This window comes from Macaca thibetana, chromosome 11 (genome assembly GCF_024542745.1).
Source record: "Macaca thibetana thibetana isolate TM-01 chromosome 11, ASM2454274v1, whole genome shotgun sequence".
NCBI lineage: Eukaryota > Metazoa > Chordata > Mammalia > Primates > Cercopithecidae > Macaca > Macaca thibetana.
Genome location: NC_065588.1, coordinates 125242207 through 125255808, shown reverse-complemented (window position 1 = coordinate 125255808; position 13602 = coordinate 125242207). Strand labels below are relative to the sequence as shown.

Genomic DNA, 13602 nt, shown 5'->3' with positions numbered 1-13602 from the left:
AGGATCACTTGAGCCTGGGATGTCAAGGCTGCAGTGAGCCATGATTGCACCACTGCACTCCAGCTTGGGTGACAGAGGAAGAAGAAAGAAGAAAGGAAGAAGGAAGAAGAAGGAGGAGGACGAGGAGGAAGAAGAAGAAGAATTCAAACATGAGACTTGTATTAACAGATATCAAAATATATTAAAAATATAATAATTAAAACAGTGTTGGCAGTGAAGAAAAGATAGAAAGATCAAAACCAAATACAAGGCCAGAAACAGACTCAAATACATTTAAGAATTTGACATAGCATAGGCTGGGCGCGGTGGCTCACGCCTGTAATCCCAGCACTTTGGGAGGCCGAGGCAGGTGGATCACAAGGTCAGGAGACTGAGACCATCCTGGCTAACACAGTGAAACCCTGTCTCTACTAAAAATACAAAAAACTAGCCGGGCGTGGTGTCGGGTGCCTGTAGTCCCAGCTACTCAGGAGGCTGAGGCAGGAGGATTGCGTGAACCTGGGAGCCAGAGCTTGCAGTGAGCTGAGATCGCGCCACTGCACTCCAGCCTGGGCGACAGAGCCAGACTCCGTCTCAAAAAAAAAAAAAAAAAAAAAAAACCAATTTGACATAGCACAAAGCCAGAGAAATGGTTCAGTACATGGAAAAAGTTATTTTCCTACCTTATATCACATATCTAAAAAGGTGGTTCAGAAGCTAAGTAAAAAAAAGGTAAGACGACAAGAGGAGTCTGGAATGATACAAGTGACCAAGCAACTGGCCTCAGCCTGGGAAAGGTTTTCTGAGCATTAAAAGCTATGACATTATTAGATACCACAGGCAGGGTATGAAAAGGAGAAAGAAAAAAGTTATGAAATTAATTCTAAAGATAAAAAAGCTTTGATTATATTAAAATTAAAAGACTGCTGAAATACCACAAATTAATGTGGAAGAAATGTGTGCAATTGACATGGAGAAAAGAAGGATACTATCCTTAGTTGGGAGCTCTTCAAAATTAACAAGGAAGCCAAACATCCCAGGGAAAAAAAGGGATGGGAAAAACGCGACATTCACATGAGAGCAAATACAAGGGACCATAAAATGTGAGGAAAAGTAAAATTTCTCTAACAACAAAATAGATCTAATTAGAACAATAGGAAAGAATTGCATCACATATAAGATTGGCAGTTTTAAAAACAAAAATGCCCAATGTTGACAAAGGTGAGAAAATGAAAACATACACCCACTTGGTGAATTAAAATGCAAATATTCTTTCTGAAGAGAAATTTGAGAAACTGCATCAATATATTCACATGTTCATATCGTTAGACCTTGCAATTCTACCTCTATGAATTCAATCTAAATATAAAATCAGACAACTACACAAAGACAGAAACAGGTTGTTCCCTGTGGTGTTGTGTCTAATAAAGATATAAAAGGCCCAATCTCAAAGAATCGGTTACAGAATTTATGACAGAATTCTATGCAGCCATTCAAACCATGTTTGGAACCTTAAAATTATAAAAAATGTAGCTGGGTGTGGTGGTGCACGCCTGTAATCCCAGCTATTCAGGAGGCTGACGCAGGGGGATCGCTTGAACCCGGGAGGCAGAGGTTGCAGTGAGCCAAGATCGCGCCACTGCACTCCAGTCTGGCGACAGAGCAAGACTCTGTCTCAAAAAAATTTATATATATATATACACACACACACACACACACACACATATATATACGTATATATATATATAGTACGTGTCATTCAGCCCAAATTTTCAAAAATAATAATAACAATGAAAATATAGTCACAATCATACAAATAAAAGTAATTTAAAGATCACCTACCAAAAAGCTAGTCATGGTTAAAGTACACATAAAGTACAAAAAAATTAGGTAATTTGCTTTTCCCTGGCTTCTTCAGTACTTTCCAAACTTTCTTTTTTTTTGGAAATGGAATCTCGCTGTGTAGCCCAGGCTGGAGTGCAATGGCACGATCTCGACTCGCTGCAACCTCTGCCTCCCAGGTTCAAGTGATTCTCTTGCCTCAGGCTCCCAAGTAGCTGGGACTATAGTGCCCACCACCACACCCGGCTAATTTTTTGTATTTTTAGTAGAGATGGGGTTTCACCGTGTTAGCCAGGATGGTCTCGATCTCCTGACCTCGTGGTCCGCCCGCCTCGGCCTCCCAAAGTGCTGGGATTACAGGCATGAGCCACCGCACCCGGCGTTACTTTCCAAACTGTCTACATTGCATTGGGACAGACTTTTTTTAGTTAAAAAGAAAATTCTTAACAAAACATTTTATAAAGTCAGGACTTTCAATCTTTCAAGACTTCCTGTAGATAATATACATCCTCCTACCTTTCTCCCACATCATTATTTTCCCTTCTACTCATTATAAAAATGCTATTATTTCTCTTATCTTAAAAACAACTATCTTAATCCCACAGTCCCTGCTTCAATTATTGTCCTTTTCCTCTTTTCTCCTTGATAAGAAAAGCCCCAATGTTACCTTGACTCAACACCTCCAATGCCTCTCTTCTCATTTAAAACACTCCAGGCAACTCTCCTGACTGCACCATTGAAATTGCGCTCAAGGTCACTAATGACCTCCATGTTGGTAAGCTAAATGGCTCCACCCTCAGTCTTCATCTTACTTGACCTATCAATAGCAACAGACACATATGTTCTCTCCTTCCTCCTTGGAATCCTTCTTCATTGGTTTCCACCAAACCATTCCATTTCATCTTTCTGGCCACTCAGTCTCAGTCTCACTAATTCCTCTTTCTGATTTCTCAAAAATGGGCTGCTCCAAGACTCCGTTCTTGGGCTTCTCTTCTCTATCTGCACTTACTCCCTTGGTGATCTCCCCAGTTTTCAGTTTTCGATAGCATCTGTAAGGCTGGATGCGGTGGCTCATGCCTGTAATCTCAGCACTTTGGGAGGCCAAGGCGGGTGGATCACCTGAGGTCAGGAGTTCGAGACCAGTGTGACCAACATGGAGAAACCCCGTCTCTATTAAAATTACAAAATTAGCCTGGTGTGGTGGTGCATGCCTGTAATCCCAGCTACTCACAAGGCTGAGGCAGGAGAATAGCTTGAACGTGGGAGGTGGAGGTTGCGGTGAGTCAAGATCATGCCATTGCACTCTAGCCTGGGTGACAGAGTGAGACTCCGTCTCGAAAAAAAATAAAATAGCATCTGTATATTGACCAACAAACTCCCGACCCCTCCCCTAACTTGCCCAGACTTCTACCTACTTCATACCTCCATTTGGATGCCTAACACAAACCCTAAGCTTCATACCTATGTCAAATAATGAGAACCATATTTCTAGTGATGAAATAAAAATACATATAGCCGTATATGTGCAGATATACATACATACATATCCAAGCTCTAAGAGGGCTTACAAGAAATGACACTCAGTAAGCAATAAGCACAGAGCTTAGTTTCTAAATAGTATTCTCTAAAAAGACAAAAAAAATTATAAAGGACCAAGGACTCCTTTGAGAAATAGCCATTTCCAGAAGTAGGACAAGGTAGACAGGAGATGAATCATGAACATTTTATGATACCACAAAGTAGAAAAGTGCTCAGAAAATGATGAATGATGAGAGCATGTCAAAAGAACTCAGGCATCAGCTCAAAGCATCTCCCGTGGGCAAATCCGGGACAATTTGAGCAACCAAATAAACAAAAATAGTAACAGATAACCTGTAAAGGAAAATAAAATAAATATCCATGAGTCCATGTTTTTATATTTTTTTATAAATATATTTCATATTTTTATTTTATATACTTTAAATATAAATTATAAATATAAATATAATTTATATTTTATATTTTTATAAAAATATATTTTATAAATATATATATTTTATATACATATATATTTTTTCTTTTTTTTTTGAGATGGAGTCTCGCTCTGTCACCCAGGTTGGAGTGCAGTGGCGCAATCTCAGCTCACTGTAACCTCCGCCTCCTGGGTTCAAGCAACTCTCCTGCCTCAGCCTCCTGAGTAGTTAGGATTACAGGCACGACTAATATTTTCTTTCTTTTAATTTTTTTTTTTTTTGTATTTGTAGTAGAGATGGGGTTTCACCGTGTTGGCCAGGTTGGCCTCGAACTCCTGGCCTCAAGTGATCCACCCAACTCAGCCTCCAAAAGTGCTGGGATTACAGGCATGAGCCACCATACCCAGCCCTCACGAGTCCATACTGAATAACAAATAAATAAATAAGTAAATGGGATCAAAGGGGAAAGTCTTCTGTAAGGTAGAATTCCAGTTAATAAACAAGATGCAGTGCGAATGGAAAAATCATCATCAGGCAAATACCGCAGGAATAATTATTGCAGACAAGAATCAGGAAAGGACGATTCCTTCCCTGTAGCAGGACCCAGAAATGGCAGATTCTTCCTCCAGAAGGCCCCGCTTCCCCTGCCTATGTCTGCCCCAGGCTTTCCTTTCTGCCTCCTCTACAACCCTGTCACCAGTCGAGGCACATTCCATTGCAGGTCCCCTACGGAAGGAAGAAGGAAAGACGGATGAGAGGAGATCACGCTGGACTTCCCACCAAGGCTCACTTTCATAATCCAAGCGCTACACAGTGCTGACGCGGAAGGAGGCTGGAACCCAGCACGGGTTGCTCTGCTGGCCTCAGTTATGAGAAGCTCTCCATTTGCTCTGAAAACTAGCAAGGGGTGCAAGTAAACTGTGTCTGGGGGAATAGACTTTATCCTGTGAAAATAAGATAAAAAAGAAAGAAAAGTAGCTAAATAACAATTGCCTGACAATGGGCCCTTCAGGGGAGTGTATAAACCTTCCTTTGCCGGGAACATTGGAAACCTAGAAATTTAAGAATTGAACAATTGGTGGGGGGCGGTGGCTCATGCCTGTAATCCTAACCCTTTGGGAGGCTGAGGCAGGCAGATCACTGTGGTCAGGAGTTTGAGACCAGCCTGGCCAACCCAGGGAAACTCCATCTTCACTAAAAACACAAAAATTAGCCAGGCGTGGTGGTGCACACCTGTAGTCCCAGCTACTGAGGAGGCTGAGGAAGGTGAGTGATTGAACCCAGGAGGTGGAGGCTGCAGTGAGCTGAGATCGCACCACTGCACTCCAGCCTGGGGGACAAAGCAAGACTGTCTCCAAAAAATAATGAAATTAAATTAAATTTTAAAAAAACACACATTTCTTATGAAAAACAAAGCTACCGGCCGGGCGCGGTGGCTCAAGCCTGTAATCCCAGCACTTTGGGAGGCCGAGACGGGCGGATCACGAGGTCAGGAGATCGAGACCATCCTGGCTAACACCGTGAAACCCCGTCTCTACTAAAAATACAAAAAACTAGCCGGGCGAGGTGGCGGGCGCCTGTAGTCCCAGCTACTCGGGAGGCTGAGGCAGGAGAATGGCGTAAACCCGGGAGGTGGAGCTTGCAGTGAGCTGAGATCCGGCCACTGCACTCCAGCCCGGGCGACAGAGCAAGACTCCGTCTCAAAAAAAAAAAAAAAAAAAAAAAAAACAAAGCTACCATTTTTGCACTTTTAGTTGAACATTGCCATTTTGAAATAGATTTACTCACTTTCACATGTGATTTTTTTTTGTAAAAAATATCTTTGGGCTTAAATATCTACAGCTTAAAACTTGTGAAAACTGGCCGGGCGTGGTGGCTCACGCCTGTAATCCCAGCACTTTGGGAGGCCGAGGTGGGCGGATCACGAGGTCAGGAGATCGAGACCATCCTGGCTAACACGGTGAAACCCCATCTCTACCAAAAATACAAAAAAATTAGCCGGGCGTGGTGGCGGCGCCTGTAGTCCCAGCTACTCCGGAGGCTGAGGCAGGAGAATGGCGTAAACCTGGGAGGCGGAGCTTGCAGTGAGCCGAGATCGACGCCACTGCACCCAGCCTGGGCGACAGAGTGAAGACTCCGTCTCACAAAAAAAAACTTCTGAAACTACCAATATTCAGCCATTTTATGCATACAAAACAGCAAATTCACCTCGTTTAACCTATCGTGTGCTATATATTTCCTATTTATGAGGCTATTTTTGAGGTGTTTCATTTTATACAAACTCTCTTGCTCATTTGCTTGACAATAATTTTTTCTTTTCTTTCTTTTTTCTTTTCTTTTTTTTTTTTTTTTGAGACAGAGTCTCCCTCTTTCACCCAGGCTGGAGTGCAGTGGCAAGGTCTCAGCTCACTGCAACCTCTGCCTCCCCAGGTTCAAGTGATTCTCCTGCCTCAGCCTCCTAAGTAGTTGGGATTACAGGCATCTGCCACCATTTTTGTATTTTTAGTGAAGACAGAGTTTCCCCATGTTGGCCAGGATGGTCTCAAACTCCTGACCACAGTGATCTACCCACCTTGGCCTCTCCAAGTGCTGGGATTACAGGCGTGAGCCACCCACCGCGCCTAGCCAACAATATTTTCTTCTAATATGTACCTGGATGATCCTTCACCAAACAATTTCCATAGGTTTCAAATACTCTTCATTTAGTTTTGATATTGATAACATAATTATCAAGTACTTATTACATTATAATACGTATAAGCCAAAAAGCTGAAGCTAAAGTAAGTTCAAATACTATATTACATAGAAAAAAAATTTTAATACTAAAAAAACTTCAAAAATAGACCCTATAGGAAAAATATAACTATTTAAAATCATTTGATTAAAAATGAAATACTCGGCCGGGCGCGGTGGCTCACGCCTGTAATCCCAGCACTTTGGGAGGCCAAGGCGGGCGGATCACAAGGTCAGGACATCGAGACCATCCTGGCTAACACAGTGAAACCCCGTCTCTACTAAAGAATACAAAAAATTAGCCGGGCGTAGTGGCGAGCGCCTATAGTTCCAGCTGCTCGGGAGGCTGAGGCAGGAGAATGGCATGAACCCAGGAGGTGGAGGTTGCAGTGAGCCGAGATTGTGCCACTGCACACCCCAGCCTGGGCGACAGACCAAGACTCCGTCTCAAAAAAAAAAAAAAAAAAAAAAAAAAAAAAAAAAAAAAAAAAAAAAAAAAAAAGAAATACTCATTATAAAGCTAGACAGGTTCAATACTTTCTTTTACAGAAAAGTGTGCTATATTGTATTGGACAAGGAATGTGATTCATGTGCTTTCCTGCCCACTCACCTCGATCAATAACCCCCCGAAATAGAAATCAGTGTTTGCTTTAATAACAATGCAATGAATAATACTAATGATAATACTGTAAGATGGATTCATTCAATGTTGTTTCTTGTAAACAGAATTATTTTCCTTCCATAAGGCAGTGTGTTACCAACTACAGGAATCTGAAGGTAATGAATTTGCAGAGTGTAAGAACAACAGCAATAAGAAAACCTGTAATAAAAGATCCCCAAGGTTACCCCAACGTGTTTTAATGCCTTTTCTTACTGTAACGCACACACACAGGCACACGTGTGTGCTATTATGATTAGGTGGTGTGAAAGGAAAATATCTTGGGACCCCAGATCACTAAGCTAAAGGGAAAAGTCAAGCTGGGAACTGCTAAGGGGAAACCTCCCTCCCATTCTATTCAAAGTCACCCCTCCGCTCACTGAAATAAATGTGTATCTGGCCTCCTTGGGAAAGGCCAATCAGAAACTCAAAAGAATGCAACCTTTTGTCTGTCACCTACCTGTGACCTGGAAGACCCCTCCCCGCTTTGAGTCTTCCTGCCTTTGCTTCCAGTTGTCCCGCCTTTCCAGAACGCACCACTGTACTTCCTACATATATTGATTGATGTCTCATGTCTCCCTAAAATGTATAAAACCAAGCTGTGCCTGACCACCTTGAGCACATGTCATCAGGACTCCTGAGGCTGGGTGTGTGTATTCAACCTTGGCAAAATCAGCTTTCTAAACAGTAACTGGGACCTGTCTCGGGTTTTTTGGGTCCATACTTGCATTGCCACAACATATGGTCAGGGGTCCTCGGGAAGGACTAGGGTCCTAAATGCAGTTATACCTCTCAGTAAGCCTGGATTTCAGAAGCGAGACTGACACCTACATTACCAAACAAGGAATCTGAGGCTCCAGAAAGAACTCTGAGTGCTGTCCCCGGTATGGAATAGGGTGATCCAGCTACATGAAGACTTGAAGTGTCCCAAATTCCCTGGCCAGAGCTTCCCAGCCATGAAGTGAGCCACAGAAAACTGATGGCTGGTGATTGATTGGGTGAAAATCAATGATCAGTTTTACTTTGTTTTGTTTCTTACAATGATTCAAAGATTTAAAAAGGTTGAAGGGATAGTTAGGCAGTACTTGTTGGGCCATCTGTAAACTGTGAATTCAGGGTTATTGTTCTAGACATAGGTGAGGCTTTCTTCTAACATCAGCAGCCAGTGAACATGTGGGAGGACAAACTGCACAGAACCCCCTCGACTGTCTGGGGAAACCCCAAGAAAGCCCACTGAGCACCTCATGACTCATCAGAAAAGTTCTTTCTTTGCGGTATGCATGTACAGTTAGTTCTTTCTTTGGGGTATGCATGTACAGTTAGTTCTTTTGATTTAATTTCTGCTTTTTTTCACAATTTTCATATGATCATGGAAGATTCATATTGCTTTTATCATTATTTTATTTGTTTTTTTATTTTTTAAATTAATTAATTATTTTTTTTTTTTTTGAGACAGTCACGCCTGTAACCCAGGCTAGAGTGCAATGGCAAGATCTTGGCTCACTGCGACCACCACCTCCCGGGTTCTTTGGTGGTTGTTGTTGTTGTTGTTGTTTGTTTTTGAGACGGAGTCATGCTGTGTCTCCCAGGCCGGAGTGCAGTGGCACGATCTCGGCTCACTGCAACCTCTGCCTCCTGAGTTCAAGCAATTCTCCTGCCTCCACCTCCCGAGTAGCTGGAATTACAGGTGCAGGCCACCACGCCCAGCTAATTTTTGTATTTTTAGTAGAGACGGGGTTTCACCATGTTGGCCAGGCTGGTCTCGAACTCCTGACCTCAGGGGATCCACCTGCCTTAGTCTCCCAAAGTGCTGGGATTACAGGCGTGAGTCACCACACCTGGCCACCTGCTGGGTTAAAGTGATTCTCCTGTCTCAGCCTCCCAAGTAGCCAGAATTACAGGCACCCACCACCATGCCTGGCTAATTTTTGTAGTTTTAATAGAGATGGGGTTTTACCATGTTGGCCAGGCTGGTCTCGAACTCCTGACCTCAGGTGATCCACCTGCCTTGGGCCTCCCAAAGTGCTGGGATTACAGGCCTGAGCCACCGTGCCCGGCCTGCTTTTATCATTATTTTAATTTTTCTTATTGCATTTGTTAGACAAAGAAATGGGAGTGACTTTTTTAATCAAGCCTTTCAATCCACCTGAAATTGCTATACAAATATGATAATTTTCTAAGTATGCCTTGTCAAGACACAATGACAACAAATTTAGTTCAGAGATTAGAATGGGCTTTTATTAGCAGTTCTAGAATTGGGCAGCACCTCATTCTACAAAACAGAATGAGTGTTCTGATGAGCTGAGCAGAGGAGGCATGTTCTACAGACAGACAAGGGCTGAAGAAAGCAGACACAGAAAACAAAAAGCAGATGGGACATTTCAGAGTTACTTGCCCCACAGGGTTAAAGCAGAGAAGACATCCCTATTCTGCTGACTGAAGTTGGCTGGAATTTCTTGCTTTTTAGAAAACTGGCCCATTTCAGGCTGGGCACGGTGGCCCATGCCTGTAATCCCAGCACTTTGGGAGGCCGAGGCAGGTGGATCGCTTGAGGCCAGGAGTTTGAGACCAGCCTGGCCAAATGGTGAAACCCCGTCTCTACTAAAAATACAAAAATTAGCCAAGTGTGGAGGTGGCCGCCTGTAATACCAGTTACTCGGGAGCCTGAGGCACAAGAATCGTGTGAACCCTGGAGGTTGAGTTTGCAGTGAGCCAAGATCACGCCACTGCACTCCAGCCTGGGCAACAGAATGAGACTATCAGGAAAAGAGAAGAGAAGAGAGAAGAGAGAGAAAGAAGACTGACCCATTTCAAAGTTTAGTTTATTACACAGCACTCAGCACAAGTGACTCCTTTCTGTCATGGGCTGGTCTGCTGGGGCACAGCACAGGGGCCAGTCCAGAACAACGGCCTCCGATGAACCTCCTTTTACCACATCGACATGGATAAAGTTGGGAAGTACAGCGCTGGAAGGAATTCTCAACTGGGGATAACTTCCCCCACCCTGGGGGCATTAGAATTATAGGCAGACATACTAGGTAGTTGTGGTACCTGGAGGCTGCTGCCCATGGTTAGTATCTGGGATCAGAGACGTGCAGGGCAGCCCCAAGGATTATCACAGTGACCCCTGTGAGAAGCACCACTCAGAGCACATAGAGCTGTTCTCACAGCAGCTACCTCTCAGGTTCCCAGGACAGCTAGCGGGACATACCCAAGGAAAAGGCCTGAGCCACAGTTTAGAAATCCCTTCTTGCAAATGGCATTTATAGCTCAGAAAGCTACATAGATAAGACCCATGCCAAAGACAGTCTACTTGGGCAAACCTGATGCAAACTAGACCCTAATTTGTGTGCTGCTAAGGCTGGAGTTCGTCTGTGGTCTGTGTTTTCTACATTCAGAACACCTCTTTTTTGAGAAGAGGGCTTTGCTCTCCCACCCAGGCTGGAGTGCAGCCATAGCACACTGCAGCCTTGGGCTCCTGGGCTCCAGCAATCCTCCCGCCTCAGCCTCCCAGGCAGCTGGGACCACAGGCGTGCCTCACTATCAAGTGATCCTCCTGCCTCTGCCTCCCAAGCACTGGGACCACAGGTGTGCCTCACTATGCCTGGCTCCATGCAGACCATTCTAAAGAGGCTTATCTAATATTAACTGTAGTTAAAGACTTAAGTGCAATAACCTGTTAGCAATGACGATTTGTGGCAAAACAAAAATGTACCAAATTAAAGAAAAGGTTACATGAAATTTGTTTTAAGTGATAAGATGTAAACCTTCCCGACAATTGGTGCCCTTGGTCTTTGGTTTCAATTAATTCCATCCCCATAGTTTAAATGCTTGGCATGGGTGAAATTCTCGCAAGTATTACCTGGCTTCCTCAAGAACTCTGCCCATGACTGTGTTCTTTTCTTCCTGGTTGGCGTCTTCATTTACATCAGTTCCTCCAAAGATGATTCCAAAAGGGATTTGGTGGCCTGCAAAACGATGACAGTCACAAAGCAGAATTCAGCCCTAGAAACAGCCTTCACCAACCATTCCCAAGCAAGGATCTTAAACACTTAAGTTCCCAGATCACAGGAGCTGTGTGCTGCTGTATGTTCGGCTGCATCCACCTCTCCTGGATAGCAGAATGGGTATCACTACAATAAACACAACATCAAGAGGAACATGGGAGGCCCCGACCACTGTTGTCAGGCCTATCTTTCAATTCATTCATTTTAAACTTTAGCAAATAAAAAATATTGTTAGCCATCATCTATCAAAGCCAAGCTTATCATTCCTAGGAAATGGGCTAATCTGGCATCATCAAAATTCATGACAAAAAAAAAGGGCTCTCCAAACTGAGTCCTATTGTTCATCAACACCAACAGGCACCGTGCTATCCTTGGGACAAAAACAGGGGAGAGAGAGGCACAGACAACCTTGATGAAATCCTCAAGAACTGCTCAGTAGAGCAGGGATGATAAATTACGACAGGCACAACTAGGATGAGGGCCAAAATAACACAAGGTGCTGAGCGCATAAAGTGGGAAAGAATTTGCAAAGGGAGTATGTATATTCTGAGTGACGGGTCCTGTGCGGATGGGAGGCAGTGGGTGAGTCCACTCCCGGCTTCCTCGATGAACATTTCATAAGCGCAGAGGGGCAGGACAGGGTATTAGGCCTTTTGATGAGCACATCATAAGCGACTCCCCAAAAAGACTCCCAAAGGTCAACTAAAAATTTCAAAGAGACTATGGCCTACAAATCACCCCATAGACCAGATCTAACTGGAGTTCACCTGGTTAGATTTCTCAAATAAGCTATTTCTATCAAGATATTTAAAGGAGAAGATACTGATCTTTCCTTTCATTGGCCTTTGAATTGTTTTTGTCATGTAAATTAGCAGATCCCATCTTCTTTCTCTCTATCTAGGTCTCTCTCACCCTAGAATTCCACTGCTATGAATTCAGCCTCCAGATATCAAGCCCAACAATAACACGGACGGCTCCAGCAAGGCTGCTAAAAGTAGCACAATTTGAGAAGCAACTTACTTGTGCATTGGTGAAGACCAACTCTTTTTTTTTGGAGCTGTGTGTGTGTGTGCATGTGTGTGTGTGTGTGTGTATGTGCTCACACAGAAAGACTGGCAAAAAGAAAAACACATATTGGTGGACAAAAGATGCTTGCACAAAAAAGCCATAAATACACATTTCTATATGCACAGAATATCTGACGTGACAGTACACAAAATAATAACTGTTGTCACCTCTGGGAAAGAGACCTGGAAGGCTACAGATCTGGGATGGACCAGGCACGGTGGCTCACGCCTGTAATCCCAGAACTTGGAAGGTCAAGGTGGGCGGATCACCTGAGGCCAGGAGTTTGAGACCAGCCTGGGCAACATGGCAAAACTCTGTCTCTCTTTTTGTAAAAATACAAAAATTAGCCAGGTGTGGTGGTGCACACCTGTAATCCCACCTACTCCGAAGGCTGAGGCATGAGAATCACTTGAACCCAAGAGGTAGAGGTTGGAGTGAGCTGAGATCACGCCACTGCACTGCAGCCTGGGTGATAGAGCGAGACTCTGCCTCAAAAAAAAAAAAAAAATCTGGGTTAGGAGTGAGACTTACTTTTCACTCTGTAACATTTTATATTGTTTGAATTTCTTACTGCAGACCTTAAGAACTTTTCCAAAAACACAGAGAGACATAGAAACGCCCACCCAGTAGAGATGGTTCACCATGGGTGATGGGTTTAGGCTTTGGGAGATGTTGGGACAGAGTGAAGATTTTTCTCATATGGGAAGGACATGAATCTGTGATAGGGAGAATAATTGCTCCCAGAGATGTCCACATCCTAATTCCCAGGACCCATGAGGCTGGGACGGGGAGGGGCATTACGGTAGACTATCCAGGCGGGCGGGACAGGGGAGGCACATTACAGTAGACTATCCAGGCGGGCGGGACAGGGGAGGCACATTACGGTAGACTATCCAGGCGGGCGGGACAGGGGAGGCACATTACGGTAGACTATCCAGGCGGGTTCAGCCTAACCACAGGGGTCGTTACAAGTGGAAGAGGGAGGCCAGAGAGTCAAGTTCAGCGTGAGGAAGACCTCACCAGTCCGATGGCTCTGGAGATGGAGGAAGGGCCATGAGCCAAGACATGTGGATGCCCCTCGAGGCTGGAAAAGACAAGAAAACAGATTCTCCCCAAGAGCCTCCAGGAAGGAGCACAGCTGCTGACACCTGAATTTCAGCCTGGGAGACCCACTTCAGCTTTCCAACCTCCAGAACAGGCTCCCCTGTCACAGCCTCAGGGGTCCTGGGAAGTAGGATGTGGACATCTCTGGAGCAATTCTTCTCCAGAACTGGAGGTCAGGTGATGAACTGGTGTTGTCTGAAGCCGCTGGGTTTGTGGTAAATTATTACAACAGCAGTGGGAAACTGATACACCCTATTGC

General features: G+C 44.2%; 1 protein-coding gene across 2 annotated transcripts in view; it reads right to left on the bottom strand.

Annotated features, from left to right (window-relative positions):
* Nucleotides 1–13602, bottom strand: part of GLT1D1 (glycosyltransferase 1 domain containing 1) — a 582479-nt gene that overhangs the window by 82900 nt on the left and 485977 nt on the right. For both annotated transcript variants that reach the window (XM_050748582.1, XM_050748583.1), the window contains one exon: nucleotides 11027–11132. In XM_050748582.1, coding sequence (XP_050604539.1) covers nucleotides 11027–11132 — 106 coding nt within the window. The remainder of the gene's footprint in view (nucleotides 1–11026; nucleotides 11133–13602) is intronic.